The 23,257-nt window shown below is 45.8% G+C and overlaps 1 protein-coding gene and 1 long non-coding RNA gene across 2 annotated transcripts; one reads left to right on the forward strand and one right to left on the reverse strand.

Moving 5' to 3' along the window:
- Positions 1–1,571: 1,571 nt before the first annotated feature.
- On the reverse strand, positions 1,572–2,917 carry LOC137836491 (uncharacterized). Its single transcript, XR_011085305.1, has 3 exons — positions 2,746–2,917; positions 2,520–2,594; positions 1,572–1,742 (listed from the first exon to the last, which is right to left on the reverse strand). It is a non-coding gene; the product is annotated as an uncharacterized lncRNA (long non-coding RNA).
- An 18,251-nt stretch (positions 2,918–21,168) lies between these two features.
- LOC137838740 (uncharacterized) lies at positions 21,169–22,353 on the forward strand. Its single transcript, XM_068647967.1, has 2 exons — positions 21,169–21,609; positions 21,760–22,353. The coding sequence occupies exons 1-2, from the start codon at positions 21,169–21,171 to the stop codon at positions 22,351–22,353; spliced, it is 1,035 nt and encodes a 344-aa protein (XP_068504068.1).
- The last annotated feature ends 904 nt before the right edge of the window (positions 22,354–23,257 follow it).

The following is a 23,257-nucleotide window of genomic DNA, read 5'->3' on the forward strand; positions in this document are numbered from 1 at the left end:
GAATCAAACAATACAGATAACTGTGTTCCAAGGATAGAACAAATACCTCTAACAAGGCTATCAGACTGTGAAGGTTCAGCTCCACTAATAGCAAAAACTCTGCCAGCAACTTTGGGTTTTTGATTACTATTTTGTTGTACTTGCTGCACTCCGCCAGAATTTGGAGCTCCCAATTGGACACGGCAGTCTTTTGTTGCATGACCATACCTGTGACATCTATCACATGTCACATTTGACACTGGATGAGGGCAAAATCTAACAACATGTGGCCCACCGCATCGAAAACATCTGAAACTAGGTGTGATTGAGAACTGGGTCTTCCACTGCTATAAGATTGAGGTATGAAATAAGGTTTCTTTCTATCTTCATATTTAGGCATGCTTTTAGAAGGTCCTCCCACTTGAGGCTTAGCAAGTCTGCTACTACTTTTCAAACTCTCCACTACTTTTGCTTTCTCCACTAGAGCAGGAAAATCTCTAATGGACATAGGAATCACCACTTCTTTAAGTTCTTGCTTCAATCCAAACTCAAATTTTCTACATCTCCAAGCCTCAGTCATGGTCTGGGTGTAGAATCTAGCTAGGTGTTTGAACCTAGTAGCATATTCAGTGACTGAAAGATTTCCTTGTTCCAGCTGCATGAATTCAATTTCTTTTGCATACCTGACACTATCAGGAAAATACTCCTCTAGGAATCTTACTTTGAAGTTCTCCCAAGTAGCATCTTCACCTTTGTCTTCCATCATTTGCTTCATGCCTATCCACCAGAATTCAGCTTCTTTAGTTAGTAAATAAATGGCATAGGATAACTTTCTCTCTTCAGGGCATTGAGTAGCTTCAAAGATTCTTTCTATGTCTCTCACCCACTGGCCTGCTCCATCTGGATTTACCTTGCCATTAAATTTGGGTGGATTGTGTCTCAGAAAATCCTCCAGACTAAAGGTATGGGGTTGTTGATGAAGCTGAGATGCTTCTGCTGCTAATCTAGCTGTTTCTAATTGATGAAGGGCGGCCTGATGCTGTTGTGCCATAGTAGCACTCTGTTGTTGCAAGGTTGTTGCCATAATCTCTATTGCCCAAGCTAAGTTGGGCATATCTACTGGTGGAGTAGGAGTAGGTGGTCTACGTGCCATCTACTAAGCACATAAAGAATTGGGTTAGAAATTACTAAAATTTCCAACTACATCTTTAAGACAAATAAACTTCAAAGAAATAATCATACAAAACAGGTAAAAAACAATCAAAACTTATCTCTAAAATGTACTCTAGCTACTTAGAATTAAGATAGAAAATAATCTTTATCTAGTCATGAATGTGCACCCTCACCACTCTATCAAGATTTTTTTCATTCTTAATAACTTCATCTTTATTCATAACAATTAACTTGACTCAAACACAAACAAGGTTTCAAGAAAAACAACTTTGTCAAACATCTTAATAGAAACTTTTAACTAAGTCTTGAGGCTAGACTTAAACAAAAATCTACACGCAAGAGAAACAAAATAAACCCACTACCCTCAGGTTATCCTAAGGATGAACCGCTCTGATACCATTAAATATAACACCCCATAATTTACATATAACTATTACAATACCGGTTCTACATATTTCTATACAAGCTTACAGTTTTTCAAAATATTCCTAATACGTGATTATGACATATAGAAATACAAATATTTACAATATAAGTTTCAAAATCAACGCCTTAAAACTCTTCTGATCCTCAGACACCTGTAAGATCATCTGCTCGTGTACGTAGTACAGTCATCGCAGTTCAAACACAGCAAGAAAAGTAAGGGTAAGCTAGTGAAAATAGAATTTTATAATATACGCAATTAAATCAAAAGAGAAAACCAAGTTACATGATCAATTTCTCAAATTATACAATCTTCTTCAAATCCCAACATTAAAACAATCACATAGATCTCACATGGATCTACACATCCAAGATATTCAACAAACAACATCTTCCGGAAGACCCGTATTAAGTAAGTCCTACCAGAGACTAACACCTAATCTAAAGATTACCAGCGAATCCAACAGACAGGATCAGGGTAAGTTCAATACAACCCAAGTTTTGCATCTCATATGTCACGGTGTGCATGAACTCCCCCATCAGCTTCTCACCACCTGATATCTTAGTCTATGTGACTTAGATCATCAGGGAAGCTCGGAGATCTCTGTTACCACATAGGCATCAATACTTAATACACATCAAACATCAGTCCATACATTATCCCAAATGTATGAATTCAATTCCACACCATTTCATCATACAATATCATTCCAAATACGATCCACAACATTCAAAATTTTATTTGACATAAAAAATAACACTTTACTACTAAATCATCAAAACCGAATATTTCCACAAATTTAAATAATATATAAACAAACAATCCAATATATATAAACACACAACATCCCTGCAAGAGAAATTGAATATTGGGACCACGTCCCTTCCACGTCCAGATCTTCTAGCCTAGGGTTCTATTAAAAATTAAATTTAGCTTCCCTTACCTCAATTGCTTGCTTTCCAAGCAACTTTTAGAATTTTATTCCCCACCGTTTGGATAAGCTTCAAGATTTACGGGCCTAATGCAAATTATCCAAACAGAACAAAATTTCAGTATATAATATAATAAGTTGAGAGGATTAAACTTCTCAACTGACCCCACCAAGACTGATGACTAAATCCTAAGGAAAAACAAAGAACAAAAGATATTTAGAGTAAAAATGAACTTACTCTGTTTGAAAATCTGATCGGGTAGAAATGTTCCTGAACTCCTCAGCTACAGCGTGGTATGATCAGATTCTAAAATAGATGAAGATTGGGAGAGAAATTAAGAGAGAGGGAGAGAAGAGAATTGGAGAGAGAGAGAGAAATGGAGATAAGGAAGAAAAAGAAGAAGAGAAACTGTGCGTGGGGGGGTCTCAGTTTCTGCTTTTTTTTAAAAAGAAAAGTTGCTGTTACAAATAATATTTATAACAATATTAATAATAATATTAATAATAATATTAATAATATTAATAATAATATTAATAATATTAATAATAATATTAATAATATTAATAATAATATTAATAATATTAATAATAATATTTCTAATAATATTTATAATAATATTAATAATAATATTAATAATAATATTAATAATATTAATAATATTAATAATAATATTAATAATATTAATAATAATAATAGTAATAATATTAATAATATGAATAATATTAATAATATTAATTATAATAATAATGTTAATTATAATAATAATATTAATAATAATGTTAATTATAATAATAATATTAATAATAATGTTAATTATAATAATAATATTAATAATAATGTTAATTATAATAATAATATTAATAATAATGTTAATTATAATAATAATATTAATAATAATGTTAATATAATATTAATATTAATAATAATATTAATATAATATTAATATGTATAAATTATGTTAATAATAATAAGTATAATAAAAATGATAATATGACTAAATAACATCTCTAATTTAGTGGTTAAAACTTCTGTGGTTATTGGAAGGACTTGGTTCGATTCTTCGCCCAATTTATTATTTTAATAATATCCCAGTTTGTCTTTACGTTGGGATGTTTCTAACGGGGTTCCTAATTTCCGTTTATAGATCTACTCGTTAATGAGTTTATTCTTGTAACGAATTTGCAAATGATTAAAAACTCTAATCTCTCATAGTAATATTTTTTTTTCTCTATTAAGTTTTAAGTTTAAAATTTCTGGTTTTGGTGTTTTAAAATGTTTTTATTAAATCAAGTTGGTCATTTGACCAGTTTATATAAACTAACTTTATCAATTTTGTGTATAAAATACTAAATATATATATCAAGGATGTTTGTCAAACATGTTCTTAAAATTATTATTATTTGTGTAAAATAATTCATAAAAAAACTATTTTATTTTATCATCACATAAAAATTTATTATTAAAAAAAATAAAGACTAAACCAAAATCCATATAAAAAAAACTAATTTAATATAATAAAAACACTTTAAAATCAAATAAACTTTTTTAACTTAAAAAATATTAAAAAATTGTATTTTTACCTTTTACAAAATACATTAAATATGCATATGTTCAATTCTTATTGCTTTTTTTTATCAGCATTCAATTCTTATGTTTCTTTTTATCAGCACTCAATTCTTATTGTTTGCACACTCGATGCAAATAAATAGATGTTCAAACGAAATTATGGCACTGGATATATGAAATTTTCTTAGTGGTAATTTAGAAAAATGAACATTTATTCTAATTTTAAGATTAAAATACTGTGAAAACATATTTCTTTATTAGAGTAGACACAACACATTTCTTTGAATTTTATGGCTTCAATTTTTTATTTGTGCTCTTCTCTGATTTTTTTTTCACTGTGATTTGCAAATTCTAAGGAACAAAATAAGATATCACCCAACCAATAAACCTTACCTCATAATTCATTAGCTAAAAATGATAAATAATGTAAAACAAACTCCAAAGTCCGTAAAAAAAAACATAATAATAATAATAATTAAGATTGACTACTACCAGCATCACTACGACGATGTTTGGTTGAATGAATGCCCTTGTGTCCATTCAACTGATAGACGGTATTGAAACCATTGTTGCATCCAGGAAAATCACATACAAAACTTTTAGGAGGTAACGCAACCATATTATTTTTGTGTACATGATTTGTCTTGTGTCTTTTTAAACCACTTTTGGTTGTCATTTATTCACCACATGTTAGATGTATAATCCCTCAAATCCTCATTTTCCTCCTTTCCGCAACAATTGAACATCTTTAAATTTGAATGTTGATGGGATGCAAGTGTAGACAATCACATGCAACAAATCACACCTTTATATACCACTTGCTAGCTCAAAACTTTTTTTTTAAAAAAATTACATTTTAAACATATTAATTTCATAAACTTGAAATTAATATGAAATTAATATGTTTAAAATGGAACATAAACTTGATGCTGATAGAAAAAAAAAATCATAAACTTGATTTTGTCCCTTTGTAATAGTTAGATGTTATTTTTTGGGGTGTTTCAAATATCATATCCCAAATTAATTTTGAAAATTATGCAAATTAATAGTAAATTAAATTTTAAATCATGCTTTTTTTTATAATTCACATGATGCAAAATTTAATACTTCATTAAAACATGATAATTTGCTTAATTTTTGTTCCTACTAGGGAAATGGGACCTAGAGAACTATTGAAGTCTTATTCTCCTTCCTTCGGTCGAGTAGGTGACTGGGTGATGAGCTGGGGTTCTTCTCGTCCTCCTCCTTCTTCTTCGACCCTCGGTCGTCGGGTGAACACCGGATGGTGGGGGTACCTACGAAGGCACTCTGACGCTCAAGTCAGTAAAGCGGGTGATGGTGCTCTAGTAGGTGAACAGTAATAAATGACGTACCTTACTCCTTGGGATGAGCGCTATTTATATTATTCTAATGGGCCTACCTTGTTGGGTCCGTTTATCGAGGTGGATACCACTTAGGGTTGTATTACCTAATTCTTGATGATGGATTAGCTTCACTGATCTCGATTTGAGCGTCAATTGTAATAGGGTTCGGCCCTCGGCCATGTTCCCATGGTATGGGTCGGCCATCGGCCAAATCCTTGTGGTCTCGGTCGTCTCAGCCAAGTCTTCTAAGGTCTCGGCCAAGTGGGTCGTCGGCCTCGTCCTCTCGGCCAAAGCTCTTAAGCCTCAGTCAGGTTCCCCAAGTGTCGGGCAGTCAGGTAGGTCCCTGCCTCGCCCATACCGGTACACTTGCCCCCCAAGCTCGAGGGCAGATATGTTAGATGTGTTCGATGAGTTTGTGATGATGGGTGTCGGTCAGCCTCCCGTGAACATGCGGTCGTTTCACTTCTCGAGGTATGACATGACTAGGCGGCGTGATATGACCTCAGACGGCGCGATGTGATGTGCATTGATGAGGGGTTTTTTTTTGGGCGGGAAAACTTGTGGACCGTTAGATCTAAGAGATCTAACGGTTGAGATTGGTTTGACGTTTTGAATTCCGAGGCCCATGGGCCCTATAAATAGGGGTCCACCACAGTGTCGAGATCCCGCACTTGTATTCTTGTGAGTTTTTCTGGAAGCCGAGTGATCCCTCGCCCTCTGCTCTGATAGCCGACTGATTCCTTGCATTTGTTCTGAGAACCGATCGTCTTCTCGTCCACAGCCTTTCCCTTTATAAGGTTAGTCATGTCGAGCTTGTCTTGGCCCACGTCCTCTTCGTCCGACCATCCTTCCTCTCCAGTCGATCGCCCTCTCTCTCCTACCGGGCGGTCTTCCTCTTCATCATCTTCTTCTTCTTCTTCTTCTGCCACCGACTCCCAATCAGTCGGGTTGGCCGAGGGGCCATCCCAGGTAGAGGTTGTGAGGGAGGATGACCCGACGGTTGCGGTTGACCAGTCGGACTCTCCTCCAACGGTCTCGGTTGACCGACCGGACTCTCCCCCAACGACCATCCCTCTTGTGGACCTTAGTTGGGTGGACTCCAAGGTGGTTGAGAGGTCATCCAGCTATAGTACCGAGGATGATGTGACCGAGTTTTTCCTTAAGCATCCAGCCTTAAAGCCGGGCGGTCATTCCAATTATTTTGACGTCGTGCCTTGTGGGCCGACCGAGAGGGTATGTATGGGGCGACCGGGTGCCGGTCCCCCCTTCTTTTATATGTATACTTGTTTTTTTTCTGATCTTCACGTGTCTTTGCCTTTCGACACGTTCACGATGGGCGTCCTTCGTGCGCTCAACGTAGCGCCCACCTAGGTTCATCCGAACACCTGGGCGTCCCTTCAGGCCTTTCGCTTGCTGTGTGATGTGATGCGTCTCCATCCTACCCCTTCCTTTTTTTCTTTCTTACTACGCCTCTCACCCTACTAAGAAGGCTTCTTGGCTTTCGTTGGTCGGTCGGCCGGGTAACGTGTTATTCGACCTTTTTGCTGGTTCTTATAAGAGGTTTAAAGTACGGCTCTTTGTATTGTATTTTGTCGGTCAACTTTAATTCGTTTCTAACTTGCTTTTTCTTGTGCTTCTGTAGAAATCATGGTGCAAGATAAACCATCCGGTGTGAGCGCCCTAGACGAGCATCGCAAACGGGCGGCCGAGCGAAAGGGCCGTCAGAGTATTGAGGTCATGCCCGCTCAAGAGGGGCCCTCGCCTCGTCCGGAGAAGACAGCAGCCGGTCCCTCTCATAAGTCCAAGAAGCGCCCGAGGAAGAGTGGTAATATCGCCACCACTACCCGCTCTCCTGGGTCCATGCCGACACCTCCCCCTCCTCGCCGAGAAGTGGTCGCGGCGGGCGGTTCTTCTCCTAGGCGCGCAGGCGGCGCATCTGGATCTTCTGATGCCGGGGGTAGGCCATCGGCCCTCGATCTCTTAGGGGGTGGTTTACAATTCACGCGACGAGTTTGCGTAGCGCTCCCTGATGAGACTCGGGAGTCGATCCGAGTGGTCTTCCCGACCGATTTGATGAGGAGCAGCCTGGAACTGTTATGCCGCTCGGTTGTTCTTTTTTAGACGGACATGCACGGCCGGGACCGCCGTGCCGAAGAGGTGTCCCTCCTGGAGCATCGGTTGTCCGAGACTTCTGACAACCTGAAGCAATCGTTGGCTGCTAACACTGAGCTTTCAGCCAAGATTGCTCGGGCGGAGGCCGAGAGGGAGCTCGCCCAGGGGGAGGCTGCCGAGGCGAAGCGTCTTCTGGAGGGGGAGAGGGCCGAGAGGCTGAGGGTAGCAGCTAAGAATGCCACTTTGAAGGAACTGGTCGAGAAGAGTAATCAGAAACTCTCGTCCTCGGCCAGGGAACTTGCCGCCCTCCAAGTTGCCAAGGATGAGGTCGAGGCGGAGCTCGATAAAAACTATGAAGATTCTGAGGAGCTCCTAAGACAATGCTTCGACCGAGCCGTGCGCCAAGATCACGTTCTATATGGTGGGGCGCCGGCCTCTGGTAACTTCGATATAGATCATGAGGTTTACCAGGGCCGGTTGGTCCCGAGTGATGAGGTGGGGGCGCTGGTGGCACAAGAGGCTCAAGCGGCCGGGACCCAAGAGGGGGAGGCTGAGGCTCGAGGGGGGGTGCTGAGGCCGAGGAGGGGGAATGCGTAGAGATCCAAGATTAGGTTTGCCCTTGGCCGGGGTGTGGCCTTTTCTTGCATTTTAATTTCCTCCGAGGTCGGGGTGTGGTCTTTTTATTTTGCTTTTTTGATGTGTCGTCCAACTTTCAATATATCAGCCAAATTTCCTTTGCACATTTATTTACAAGTAAACCAATCGGTCTTTTAGTTCGAGCAGCTGACCCTACTTATCGTGATGTTAATCGAATAAGCACAATTTGGGCGCTCGGCTGTAAGTTGCAATTTGAATTGAGCAAGTAAAATTCGGGCGCTCGAACACAAATTGCGACTTAAATCGAGCAAAAGTGGGCGTTCGGTTGTTGATTGTGACATTTAATCAAACAAATATAAGTGGGCGTTCGGCCGTTGATTGTGATTTAATTTAACAAATATAAGTGGGCGTTCGGCCGTTGATTGTGATTTAATTTAAAAAATATAAGTGGGCGTTCGGCCGATACTTGCGATGTTAATCGAGCAAGTTTGGTGGGCGGTCAGCCGATACTTGCGATGTTAATCCAGCAAGTTTGGTGGTCGGTCGGCCAATACTTGCGATGTTAATCGAGCAAGTTTGGTGGGCGGTCGACCGATACTTGCGATGTTAATCGAGCAAGTTTGGCGGGCGTTCGGCCGATACTTGCGATGTTAATCGAGCAAGTTTGGTGGGTGGTCAACCGATACTTGCGATGTTAATCGAGCAAGTTTGGCGGGCGTTCGGCCGATACTTGCGATGTTAATCGAGCAAGTTTGGTGGGTGGTCAGCCGATACTTGCGATGCTAATCGAGCAAGTTTGGTGGTCGGTCGGCCAATACTTGCGATGTTAATCGAGCAAGTTTGGTGGGCGGTTGGCTGATACTTGCGATGTTAATCGAGCAAGTTTGGTGGGCGTTAGGCCGATACTTGCGATGTTAATCGAGCAAGTTTTGGTGGGTGGTCGGCCGATACTTGCGATGTTAATCGAGCAAGTTTGGTGGTCGGTCGGCCAATACTTGCGATGTAAATCGAGCAAGTGTGATTGTTCGGTCTCGGCCGGGTGTGCGTAGCCGAGAGGTTGTAGCAGAATATTTCCAACACTTTGATGAAAACGCCTCGTTAAAACCTCCCTGGTTGGGTGAGGAAAGAGTGCGTGATTTTATTGACTTTAGCTATAATAGAACTTGAGGTGCGTGGCATTCCACGTCCTCGGTACAATTTTGCTTGAAAGCCATTCTAAATTATAAGCTCCTCCCTATGCGACTTCTCGGACTTGGAAAGGCCCCTCCCAGTTGGATGAGAACTTCCCTTCATTTTTTCTCGCGTCACTGCGCATTCTCCAGATGAGGTCGCCCTTCTGAAAACGTCTCGACCGGACCTTTGTGTTGTGCCAGACGCCCGGGCTTTGCAGGCGGCCTCCCGAATCCTGCTTTTGTCACGAAATTCACTCACCAGATCGAGGTTGACCACTAGGCTTTCCTCATTTAGGGTGAGATCGAACATCTGTCGTCGTATGGTGGGCTCTGCCACCTCAACCGGGATCATGGCCTCGGTCCCATATGTCAGGCTGTAGGGTGTCTCTTGTGTGGTAGTTTGGGGGGTGCAACTGTACGCCCAAAGTACCTCGATCAGCTCCTCGGTCCATCGGCCCTTTGCTTTGCCCAGCCGCTTCTTCAGCTCGTTGAGTATGACCTTGTTGGCGGCCTCGGCCTGCCCATTGGTTTGCGGGTGTTCCACTGAGGTCGTGATGGACTTGATGCCCAGGTCGTCATAGAAGGATTGTAGGCCTCGGTCAATGAACTGTCGGCCATTGTCAGTTATTATCGTGTGCGGGACGCCGAATCGGCAGATAATGCTCCTCCATACGAAGTTTTGCACATTCTTTGCCGAGATGGAGGCGAGGGGTTCGGCCTCGATCCATTTGGTGAAGTAGTCGACTCCCACCAGGAGGAACTTGGTCTGCCCTTTCCCTGGGGAGAAGGGGCCAATGATGTCCATCCCCCAAATGGCAAACGACCATGGGGAGATGATGTTGTGCAGCTCTTCAGGCCTGGTGTGGTGGAGGGGATCGAACTCTTGGCAGATCCCCTCATGGATCTCAGCTATAATGTATTCAGCTCGTTTGTTGGTGATGCATTTTAGCAGGGGGGTCGAGTAACCTCTCTGGTACAGATCTTCGTTGATCATGGTGTATCGGGCGCATTGTTGTTTCATCGCCTTTTCTTGGTCGGCCTTGCACGTGTCGTCCGTTAGGTACTGGATGACAGGTGTCATCCAGGTGTCGGCCTCGGCCTCTTCCTCTTCTATAGCCAGACACTCGGCCTCGGCCTCCGTCACACTAGGGTGTCTCAGCCATATTTGTATGACTGACCTCTTATGGCTTTTCTTCTTGGTGACCGAAGCTTGGACAGGATGTCGGCCCTTTTATTGTCCTCCCTCGGTATGTGTTCCAAGGGTGCTTTACTGAAGCGGGCGATGCTGTTTTTGGTTGCGTGGTAGTACCGCTGCAGCAAAGGTTCTTTAACCTTGAACTCTCCATTGACCTGGCCGACCTTCACCTGGGAGTCGCTTTTGCATGTAACTTCGCGCACTCCCATGTCGTAGGCTAGGTTCAGCCCGACGAGCAAGGCCTCGTACTCAGCCTGGTTGTTGGTCGCCCAGAATCCAAATTGGAGGGCTTGTTCCAGGAGAAGGTCACCCGGCCCTTCCAGAACGACTCCTACTCCACAGGCTGTTTTATTTGAGGAGCCATCCACACAGAGCGTCCACTCGCCCGAGAGGGTGGGTAGTAGCGTCAGCTCGGCCGAAAAGTCGGCCAGACATTGAGACTTGATGGCGCCCCTTGGCTCGTAGCGTATGTCGAACTCGGAGAGTTCGACTGACCATCCTATCATCCTCCCTACAAGGTCCGGCTTAGACAAAATTTTAAAAATAGGGTAGTCGGTTCTTACAGTTATGGAGTGATTTTGGAAATAGGGGCGCATCCGTCTTGGTGTGAGGACTAGGGCGAGGGCCGCCTTCTCTATCATCTGGTACCTGGTCTCGGCCAAGTGGAGGGTTCGGTTGACGAAGTACACCGGTTGCTCTTCGCCCTCGGTCTCTTGTACCAGGCAGCGCTGACTGCTTCCTCTGAGACCGCCAGATACACAAGGATCGGGTGGTCGGGTCTCGGCTTCTGGATGACCGCCGGAGATGTGAGGAACTCCTTGAATTGTTTGAAGATTTCCTCGCATTGGTCGTCCCAGGCGAATTTTTTGCCCTTTCGGAGCAGCTGGACAATCGGCCTCTTCCTCTCGGCCAGGCGGGGGACGAACCGGGAGAGGGCGGTTAGCCGCCCTAGGAGCTGCTGTACCTCCTTCACACTGTTCGGACTTCTCATGTTGAGTATGGCGTGACACTTGTCGGGGTTGGCCTCTATTCCCCGGTGGGTGAGCATGAAGCCTATGAACTTCCCTCCCTCGACCCCGAAGGTACATTTTTCGGGGTTGAGCTTCATGTTAACTCCCCTTAAGGCCCTAAAGACCTCGTCCAGGTCCTTCAGGTGTTGATCGAATGAGTCAGACTTCACGACTATGTCGTCCACGTAGACTTCCATCGCCCGACCAATTAGGCCTTTGAAGATTTTATCCATGAGGCGCTGGTAGGTCCCCCTGCGTTCTTGAGGCCGAACGGCATGACCTCGTAATAGTAGTTGGCGTCGGCCGTCATGAAGGTTGTTTTCTCCTTGTCCCTCGGGTGCATGCTTATTTGGTTATAACCAGAGTAAGCGTCCAGGAAGCTCATAATTTTGTGGCCGGCCGCCCCGTCTACTAGTCGGTCAATGGTCGGGAAGGGGTAGGTATCCTTCGGACATGCGTTGTTGATGTTTTTGTAGTCGACGCACATCCTCCAGTTACCGTTCGGCTTGGTGACCATGACGACATTGGCCAGCCATGTCGTGTACTGGGCCTCCCTTATGAACCCGGCCAACAGGAGCTTGCCGACCTCTTCCTTAGCCGCGAGTCGGTTTTCGTCGCCCAAGTCCCTCTTCTTTTGGGAGATCGGGCAGGCCTCTTTAAAGATTGACAGTCGGTGGGTAATGACATCCGGGCTCACCCCCAGCACGTCGGCCGGCGTCCATGCGAACATGTCGATATTCTTTTTTAGTGCGGCGTGCATGATCTCGGGCTCGGTCGCTGCCAAGGCTGTTCCTACAGCCGTGCTATGTTCTACGTCGAGGAGGGGGACTCTCCTCAGCTCTTCTTTTGCCTCCAACCTGTCATCGGTCGCCCGGGGATCGAGGTCCACCAACGCCACGGTTGGCTCGATCTTCCTCGGTCGGTCCTATTTGGGGGAGCGGTCCTTGCGAGAGGACTTTCTCACCCTGAGGGGAGAGATGTCGGCCCTTAGAGGCTCCACCCGGATGCTTTCGGCGTAGCACTCTCGTGCTTCTTTTTGGTCCACGTGAACTATGAGAATGTCCTCTGACCTTGAAGGGAACTTCATTGCGAGGTGAGGGGTTGATATTATGGCCATCAGCCGGTTTATGGATGGTCGGCCGAGGAGGATGTTGTAGGAAGTGTTGGCGTCGATAACTAGGTATCAGATTTTGATGGTCCTGGTGCTCTTCCCCTCTCCGAAGGTGGTGTACAAGTCGATATAGCCATTGGTACCCACCCTCTCGCCCGAGAATCCTACCACGTGGTCGTCATATGGCATCATCTCGGCCTCGGCTATCCTCATGGCCTTGAAATTTTTCCAGTAGAGGATATCTACCGAACTTCCTTGGTCCACAAGGGTCTTTCGAACGTCAGGGGTGTGCATCTTGAGAACCGAATTGGTCGGTCTCGGTTCTCTCGTTATCGGTCATTTCTTTGCATCGGTCGCGCCTGGCGGTCCTTTTCTTCTTTCCTGTCCCCACCGGCCTCGGCACGGGCCTGGTTACGGAACTCTCTTAGCTCTTCCAGCTGCATGTATTTGGCAGCTCTCTTCCTCAGCTCGTCCAAGCTGTCGGTCGGCTGCATGCACAGGTTGTCGGCGAAGGGTCCCGGGCGAAGGGCCGTCAGCATGTGGTGCATGGCAACGTCCGGGCTCAGATTCCGGATGCTCATTGCCACCTTGCTGAACCTATCCACAAAGGTTCTCAGCGACTCTCCCTTCTCCTGGCGGATGCCTACCAAGGCGATGGAGGTCAGATGGTGCGGCCGGCTGGTCGCGAACTGAGTTTCAAACTTTGCGACGAGCGTGGCAAAGCTATCGATGGAGTAGGGTGAGAGCTAGGTGAACCAACTAAGGGCTGGACCCTTCAAGGATGTAGGGAACACTCGGCACAAGACGACGTCGTCCGAGGTGTAGAGACTCATATGGGTGGTGTAGGCGTCCATATGCTCGTCCGGATCGGTTGACCCGTCATATCGGGTTAAATTTTATGGCTTAAATTTTTTATTTGTGCTATTCTCTTGATTCTTATTTTTCACTGTGATTTGCAAATTCTAAGGAAAAAAAATAAGATATCACCTAACCAATAAACCTTACTCAACTCATAATTCATTAGTTAAAAATGATAAATAATGTAAAACAAACTCCAAAGTTCGTAAAAAATAAAAATAAAAAGACATAATAATTAATAAATAATAATAACAAAAATAATAATTAAGATTGACTACGGTGAGCATCACTACGACGACGTTTGGTTGAATGACAGCTCTTGTGTGCATTCAACTGAAACATGGTATCGAAACCTTTGTTGCATCCAGGAAAATCACATACAAAACTTTTAGGAGGTAACGCAGCCATATTATTTTTGAGTGCATGATTTGTCTTGTGTCTTTTTAAACCACTTTTGGTTGTCATTTCTTCACCACATATGTCACATGTGTAATCTCTCCAATCCTCATTCTCCTCCTTTCTGCAACAATTGAACATCTTTAAATTTGAATGTTAATGGGATGCAAGTGTGGACAATCACAAGCAATAAATCACACCTTTATATACTATTTGCTAGCTCAAAACTTTTTTTTAAACAAAAATTCCATTTTAAACATATTAATTTCATAAACTTTATTTTGTCACTTTATAACCGTTACATGTTATTTTCTGGGGTGTTACAAATATCATATCCCAAATTGATTTTAAAAATTATGCAAATTAATTGTAAATTAAATTTTAAATCATGTTTTTTTTATAATTCACATGCAAAATTTAATACTTCATTAAAACATGATAATTTGCTTAATTTTTTTTAAAGTGATTTTCTTCCAGACTTAGGATTCAATTATCTTAATCCACCGTTAGAAGTTACTTAATTAACAATATCATGTCTATACAACTTTTGTTATACAATATGTTATTTAAAAAAGAACCTACAGAAGTTTTTGTTATGAAATATGGTCATTTTTATTGTTTTCGTATTTAAAATTTTTCTCATCCTTGTAAGTTTATTTTTCAGTTTTACTTTTGGTTCTTGCAATTAATTTTATTTCCTTTAAAAATATTTTTTTTGATAATTTATAAATTATATATTTTAATCATTAAATTTTTCAGGAAATACTAATTCAAAGTGAAATTATTGTCTCAAAAGAATTAAAAAAGTAATAAGAACTGAAATAAAAATTAGAAGGACAAAGAATATGAAAATTATAGAAATTACTATAGAAATTATTAGTAAAAATTGACTATTGTACCGATCAGTCTTCGAGCGTTGTTGACTACTGGTACTATTGGTGCCATGTAAGCAGGGTTCCACGAGCGGCGTGGGCCAGCATCTCGCGAAGCACGTGTGCCAAGGAACCAAAGAGTGGTCAGACATCGATCACCCGGATGTACGACGTGCCACTAGACAGTGTTTAGAGGTCGGACACCGGGACCCGAACAACAGAGCTGGGCCACAAGAGATGGATCCCAGACCACACACCAGTTATCAGAAAAGGGAGACGTCTAGGTTACGAGAGTCCATGCGTGTAATGTGGATGACGCGTTTAGGCATAACACAAGTATAGAGCCACTGGAAAGATATGACCTGTGAAGTTTGCATTCCAGGGACGAGCTGCATGCATGGCACGTGAACAACAAGGGCACTCTTAAAGGCGGGTGACCCCAGAGATCAGGTGCACGAGGAGGCACCCAGGTAGTCACCTCGTTAGAGGTTGCACTCTAGTTAGGGAACCCACGCCCTAGGTTATCCTAAGAGTAGGGTAACAACAGTGTTGGGCCCGCCCCATCAGAAAAGCCCATTTTGGGTAAAGAGAAAACCCTAGTTTCAGTCTATAAAAAGGAAGGTAACAAACTTGGCAAGGTACGCTATTCATTTGCGCCGCTTAACACACACACAGTGACAATTATAAAGTTTGGTGTTTCCTAGCCCTAAAACTGACTTGAGCGTCGGAGTGCAAACGGCCTCTAGGGCGCCCTTTGTCTTTGTGTTTTCAGGCATTCATCACAGGAAAGGCACGTGCAAACACAGGGATTTAGGACGTGAGAGTGATGTAGGTGCACGAAGGCGTTTCGGGTCAACCGGCAGGAACATTTGGCGCCCACCGTGGGGCACGATACAAAACATTGTCCAACCAGCAAGAACCAGACAGATCCAGGAGATGAGAAGTACGAGGCAGGGACCTGTTGCACCAAATGGGGGTGAAAGCCTCACCCTGCAACAGGTTATGAAGATGATGCGAGCCCTTCAAGAAGAGATGGCTGCATCGAGAGCAAACCAAGAACGCATCCAGGCTGATTTGGTGGGGTCACGAGCAACGAGCGAAGAACTGCGTCGTTCGAATGAGGAACTGCGCAGGGATCTGCAAAATCGCGCAGGCGAGCGTGAGGAGGAAGATCAAGAACCTGCGACGTCGCCCAGGGAGTTCCTGACGTCGTTCTCGGAAGAGATCAGGCCCAAGGTGACCTTTACTGGTACAGAGGACCCGGTGGCCCACCTCACAGTTTTCAGATGATGCTAGTTGGGGGCTCCGATGTGGTGAGATGCAAGTTGTTCATGAGCACCCTGGCGGGAACAGCGATGGACTAGTTCATCAGCCTTCCTGATGGCCATGTAACGTCGTTCCCACAACTTACAAAGTTGTTCAGAGCACAGTACATCACGAATCGGGCTCCCCCGTCTATCTCTTATGATCTCTTTGACGTAAGACAATATCAAGGAGAGTCTTTGAAGGAGTTCCTCCACCACTTTGGAGCACAGGTAGTGAGGTTGAACCTCAAGGACGAAAGGATGATGGTGCACGCGTTCAGGAAGGGTATTGTGCCCGACCCCTTCAGCGAGTCACTTATCCGAAACCACCCTAAGACCTTCGTCGAGATAAGGCGACGCACGGTGGCTCATATTGCGGCAGAGGAAGAAGTTAACGAGAAACGCACGTGCGTGGTTCCCACGCGCCCGCGTGCGATAGGTCGTCCTTAAACCCTAAGGGTGCATTAGGCAACGACAGAGAAGAAGACCCCCGTGAAGCAGCAACCCTATCAACCGAGGAAGCCTCAAACCAGGGGACGTGAGAGGGAGAACGTACCACCAAGGCACAACTTCGTCGTAGAATTAAAGGATCTCATCGCTACCCCAAACGTAGCGGAAAGGCTGAAGGCGCCCCCCAAGACCGACAAATGGCTCGGGCCCAACAAGAGCGCCTGATGTGAGTTCCACAAAGCATTCGACCATCCCATACGCAACTGCTTGGCAATGGGACACCAGCTAGACGAGTTGGTGAAGAACGGTCTCATGAGGGATTACTTGCAAGAAAAGCAGGGGACCGAGGACGTGGCTGTGACAGGGGGTGGCCCGGGGCATGAAGTCCCCGTGCATGGTGAGATTCACACCATCGCGGGAGGTTTCTCGGGAGGAGGTTGCACAACGTCTCAGCGAAAGAGGTATGCTTGGGCGGTGATGTCGGTAGAGGCACAAAGGGCCGACGATGCTTTTGATGTCAACCTTGTCTTCACTAAGGCCGACCTCCAAGACGTTGTTCTCCATGACAAGGACCCGATGGTAATCTTGGTAGTAATCGCGGGAAGGAAGGTGCACCGTGTACTAGTGGATCAAGGAAGCTCGACAGATGTAATGTTCTGGACGACTTTCAACAAGCTGCAATTGTCTCCCGACATGCTAAGGCCCTATAATGGCTGCTTGTACGGTTTCGTGGGAGACCAGGTGGAGGTGCACGGACACTTAGAGCTGAGGACCACCTTCACGGATGGTACCACGTCCGGTACGTAGAGCATCAGGTACCTTGTCGCCAATGCCTCCTCTGCTTATAACATGTTGTTGGTTAGACCTACGCGATGCCGTCGACGAGGCACATGAAGATGAAGCTTCCTGACATGGCGGGAAAGGTGAAGCGTCCACCTCGAGGTGCACACAGGCAACCTGAGCGAGTGCGTTCTCGAACCCCGTGTCGTAAGCATCAACAACATCACCGGTCAACTCAGCCTCGGCTTCTTCGAACCTTTTAGGTTGTTGAAGGACCTCGGCCTCCACTAGACCCAGCTGCCTTTCTCGATTGATGGACCTTTTTTCAAATCCCGCCATCTTGGCTTTGGATGCCTCAGCAGCCTCTTCCAGCTCAAAGACCCGGATTCGCAAGGGCAGGATTCTTGCCTCCAGCTCGACAACCTCTCGGCACTTGGCGTGAAGTTGTTTAGAGAGATCCTTTTCAGAACGGCGAAGACAAGCCAACTCCTGCTTTAGTGCGGTCTCGCGGGAAACAAACGAACGAGCCAATAGGGTTGTTTCTTCCTTAGTCTTGGCCTCTACCAGCGCCACCCTCGCTTCAGGCCTAGTTATGAAGGCACAGGAATGAGCAAGAAGAGCCCCAAAATTGAAGCCCAATCTTTCCCTCGCAGCGGCCTCATCCGAGTCCACCGTCACCCCTAGTTGGAAGCCTTTAAAGGCATGCAGTAGGAAAATGTCAGCTCGAGGGCAGGAGGAGTCACAGAAGCACTCGTCCCACCAAGGTCAGGGAACATGGGAACGCTTGTCGTTTGATCAAGGGGTGAAGCCGAGCGACCGGTAGAAGAGGAATGGGAGGCCATCGCCGGCGTAGGCCTAAGCCTCTTAGAGATTGGCCCCTCGATGGAGTTCTCATCTAATTCAATCTCCACCACCTTACTCTCGTAAGGAAATGGAGCGGGAGATGATTGGGCGGCGACAAGAGGGATCGCGACTGTAGGAATGAAAGGAGTAGGCAAAGGCGTGGCAGTGGCAGAAGCCCGGGCGTGGGGGCTAGAGGTGCCCGCACCCCCAGACATCCCTTGGCAGCGAGTCAGGATACCAGCCAGCTTAGCCCGTTTCTCCTTATTCAGAACCATCCCTGCGAAAAAATTTCAGAATACAAAAGGTTGATAACAGTACTACAACATGAATCAGCTCCTCAAGAGTCCTGGGTTTCTTGAACCCTATTGAAGGAGGGAAACCCAAAAAAAAGGAACAGAGGACTATTGGAATGCAAAAAGTTAAACAACCCAGGCAGTTATCAAGCATCAGAGTTAATAAATAAGTGCGATCAACAATCAAAGTTCATACCTTTTGATCAGATAGGATGAAGATGTTGGAGTTTGTAGGGAAAATGCGAGAGTGCTTGAGGAAGGAGACGAAGCAATCAAGAGTGTTTCAGAGAATGATGGAACCGTGATTGGACGCGCACGGTTTCAAACAGTTAAAGGAAATAAAGAAGCGTAAGCGACATTAAGCCCTAACCGTTGATCAAAACACGTGTGCGCAGATAAGACGGGCTCAGAAAGACGTCACTTTGGTGCAATATTCACGTCCTGTCATGCAGCGCCACACAAGTCACCAAGAACAAGGACTTAGTCTCTTCGCTGAACGAGATACACCTCGAGACTGGGGGCTTGTGTACCGACAAGTCCTCGGGTGTCGTTGACCACTAGTACTATTGGTGCCACGTAAGCAGGGTCTCACGAGAGGCGTGGGCCAGTATCTCGTGAAGCACGTGCGCCAAGGAACCAAAAAGTGGTCAGACATTGGTCACCTGGATGTACCGACGTGCCACTAGATAGTGTGGAGAGGTCGGACACCGGGACCCGAACAAAAGAGATAGGCCACGAGAGGTGGATCCCAGACCACACACCAGTTATCAGAAAGGGAGAAGTCTAGGTCACGAGAGTCCATGCGTGTAGAGTGGATGACGCGTTTAGGCGTAACACAAGTATAGAGCAACTGAAAAGATATGACCTGTGAAGTTCACATTCCAGGGACGAGGTTCATGCATGGCACGTGAACAACAAGGGCACTCCCAAAGGCGGGTGATTCCAGAGATTAGGTGCACGAGGAGGCACCCAGGTGGTCACCCCGTCTGAGGTTGCACTCCAGTTAGGGAGCCCTACGCGCTAGGTTATCCTAAGAGTGGGTAATAGTGGTGCTAGGGCCCACCCTCAGAAAGCCTATTTTAGGTATTGGAAACAGTAGAAACCCTGTACTATATAAAGGGTAAGGATAAATCTAGTAAGGTACGCTATTCATTTGTGCAACTTCACACACACAGTTTACACAAAGCTTTTACGCTGAAGAGTTTTGGTGTTTCCTAGCCCTAAGATTGACTTGAGCGTCGGAGTGCAAACAACCTCTAGGGCGCCCTTTGTCTTTGTGATTTCAGGTGTTAGATCGAGAGCGACACGTACGAAGGCGATCGAGTCAACCGGCAGGAACATTTGACACCCACCGTGGGGCACGATCTAAAACACTGTCCCACCAACAAGAACAAGAAAGATCAAGAAGATTACAAATATGAGGCAAGAATCTGTTGCACCAAACGCGAGCGAAAACCTTACCCCGCAACAGATTATGGAAATGATGCAGACCCTCCAAGAAGAAGTGGCTGTGTCAAGAGCGGATCAGGAACGCATCTAGGTTGATTTGGCTGCGTCGCAGGCAAAAAACAAAGAACTGCGCCGATAGAATGAGGAGTTGCATAGGGATCTGCAAAATCAGGCAGGGGAACGTGAGGTGGAGGATCAAGAACCTGCGACGGCACCCAGGGAGTTCCCGATGCCATTCTCGCAAGCGATCATGGATGTTGTGATACCAGCCACGTTCGTAGGGCCTGAAGTCACTTTCACCGGTATGGAGGATCCAGAAGCTCATCTGACGGCTTTCCATACGCAGATGATGTTGGTTGGGGGCTCTAACGCGATGCGATGCAAGCTGTTCATGAGCACTTTGGTGGGAACAACGATGGATTGGTTCATCAGCCTCCCTGATGGCCACGTGACGTCGTTCCCACAACTCACTAAGCTGTTCAGAGAACACTACATCGCGATCGGGCTCCCCCGTCCATTTCTTACGATCTTTTTAACGTAAGGAAGTATCAGGGAGAGTCCTTGAAGGAGTTCCTCAACCGTTTGGCGCATAGGTGCTGAGGTTGAACACCAAGGATGAAACGATGATGGTGCATGCGTTTAGAAAGGGCATCGTGCCAGGACCTTTCAGCGAATCACTCATCAGGAACCGCCCCAAGACTTTTGCTGAGATAAGGCGTCGTGCGGTGGCCCACATCGTGGCAGAGGGAGAAGTTAATGAGAAGTGCATGTGCGTTGTTCCCACGCACCCACGTGCTCCAGGTCGACCTCAACCCCTAAGGGTACATGAGGCAACGACAGAGAAAAAGGCCCCGGCGAAGCAGTAGCCCTACTAACCAAGAAAGCCCCAAACCACGGGCGTGCAAGGGAGAACGTGCCACCAAGGCACAACTTCGTGGTAAAGTTAAATGACCTCATCGCTATCCCCAACATAGCAGAGAGACTGAAGATACCCCCCAAGACCGATAAGAAGCTCGGGCCAAACAAGAACGCTTGGTGTGAGTTCCACCAAGCGTTCGACCACCCCATATGCAACTGTTTGGCACTGGGACACCAACTGGACGAGTTGGTGAAGAACGACTTCCTGAGGGATTACATGCAGGAAACATAGGGTGCCGAGAACGTGGCGGTGACAGGGGGTGACCAGGGGCATGAAATCCCCGTGCATGGTGAAATCCACACCATTTCGGGAGGTTTTTCAGGAGGAGGTTGCACCGCTTCCCAGCGGAAGAAGTATGCACAGGCGGTGATGTCGGTAGAAGCACAAAGGGCAGACGATGCCTTTGGCATTGACCTTGTCTTCACCAAGGCCGACCTCCGAGATATCATTCCCCACAACAATGATCCAGTGGTGATCTTAGTAGTAACCGTTGGGAGGAAGATGCACCGTGTATTGGTGGATCAAGGAAGCTCGACGAACGTTATGCTCTTGACGACTTTCAACAAGCTGCAGCTGTCCCCTGACATGCTGAGGCCTTATATTGCCTGCCTGTATGGTTTCGCGAGAGACCAAGTGGAGGTGTGTGGGCACTTAAAGCTGAGGACAACCTTCACGGATGGTACCACGTCCTGTACGGAGAACATCAGGTACCTCATCGCCAATGCCCCCTCCGCTGTTGGGGGCAGTATCGTCGACAAGGCACATGAAGATGAAGCTACCCGACTTGGGGGGAAAGGTGATTACCATCAAGTTAGATCAGAAGGAGGCCAAGAGGTGTTACGAGAACAACCTCAAAACGAAGAGAGGGGTGTTCATGGTCACTACACGTGCACCGCACTCAGAAGAGGTCGCCCGGATTGAAATCCTTCACGCAGAGATGCCCGTGAGGGGCGAGTGTAGAGAGGAGTACCCACTGTCACCACTCGGGAACAAAGTGAAGATTGGGCCACCAGAGCAGAGATCACCTGCACGGAGATCACCTGGGAGAGGCGACTTGAGCTAGCCGGTGATGTGAGGGAAATAGAGATTGGAGGAAAAGTTTTCAAGCTTGGCAGTGCTCTCGACCAAGCGGCGCAAGATCAGATAGCCGAGGTCATAGCACGACACCTAGATTCCTTCGCATGGTCCGCCTTGGACATTCCTGGCATAGACCCAGACTTTCTGTGCCATCGCTTGACCATGGATCCCAAGGTTCGGCCTGTTCGCCAGAGACAAAGGAAGTTTAATGAAAAGAGGCGTCAGGTCATCAGGGAAGAGACGCAGAAGCTGTTGAGTGTTGGCCACATCAGGGAGATCCAATACCCGGAGTGGTTATCGCATGTGGTCTTGGGGAAAAAGGCCAATGGGAAGTGGAGAATGTGCGTTGACTTAATGGACCTCAACAAGGCGTGCCTAAAGGACTCTTACCCTCTGCCGAGCATTGATGCGTTGGTAGACAACGCCTCGGGTTGCAGGATGCTCAGCTTCCTCGATGACTTTTCTGGGTATAACTAGATTAAGATGCATCATAGGGACGAATGCAAGACAGCGTTCATGACTGAGCTGTCTTGCTACTGTTACACGGTCATGCCCTTCGGGCTAAAGAATGCAGGCGCCACCTACCAGAGGCCGATGGACAGAGTGCTCGCGCCCATGATAAGACGAAACGTGCAAGCCTACATGGATGACATGGAGGTGACTTCGTAGGCTAAAGAACAACACGTCGTTGACTTGGAAGAGCTATTTACGACAATAACTAAGTACAGACTGAAGCTGAATCCGAAGAAGTGCGTGTTCGGGGTAGAAGCAGGGAAGTTTCTAGGTTTCTTGCTCACCGAGCGGGGGATAGAAGCGAACCCAGAGAAGTGCACTGCAATCTTGGCGACGAGAAGCCCAAGTTCAGTGAAAGAAGTACAGCAGCTGATAGGGCGCAAGGTCGCCTGTCCAAATTCGTGTCAACTGGAGGAGACAAGGGACACCCCTACTTCCAATGCCTAAGGAGAAACAACAGATTCGTATGGACCCAAGAGTGTGAAGAGGCGTTCCTCAAGCTAAACCCTAAACCTAATCCAGCTCTTCCAAAAACACAATTTTGAGATGCCAAGACATTCTCAAAGTTGGATTTTCCTTTTGAAAGCTTATCCACAGTACTAACAAGATAGTGTACTTTCTTTTCAAGATTTTCACAATTTTCACAAACAAGAGAGTCACACATATGAGAAGAGTTCTTGCAATGATTTTCCAGATTTTCAAAATCAGTTTTTGATTTTTCCAGCTCTTCTTCAAGTGTCTTAACCCTCTTTTCAAGCTAGTTGTTAAGCCCTTTCAAACAGTTGTTTGAGAGAACCAATCGGTTAGCTTCTTCATGAGTTTCTTGAAAAGCTTCAAGCAATTTACTATAATTTTTAGCACTTAGGGA

Source organism: Phaseolus vulgaris, chromosome 4 (genome assembly GCF_000499845.2).
Source record: "Phaseolus vulgaris cultivar G19833 chromosome 4, P. vulgaris v2.0, whole genome shotgun sequence".
Classification (NCBI taxonomy): domain Eukaryota; kingdom Viridiplantae; phylum Streptophyta; class Magnoliopsida; order Fabales; family Fabaceae; genus Phaseolus; species Phaseolus vulgaris.

Bases quoted from the DNA above. Each gene is read 5' to 3' on its own strand.
- LOC137838740 (XM_068647967.1), top strand. From the start codon at position 21,169: ATGTCGGTAGAAGCACAAAGGGCAGACGATGCCTTTGGCATTGACCTT. The intron at 21,610-21,759 runs GTTAGATCAGAA...GGGCGAGTGTAG, and splicing joins GGAAAGGTGATTACCATCAA to AGAGGAGTACCCACTGTCAC.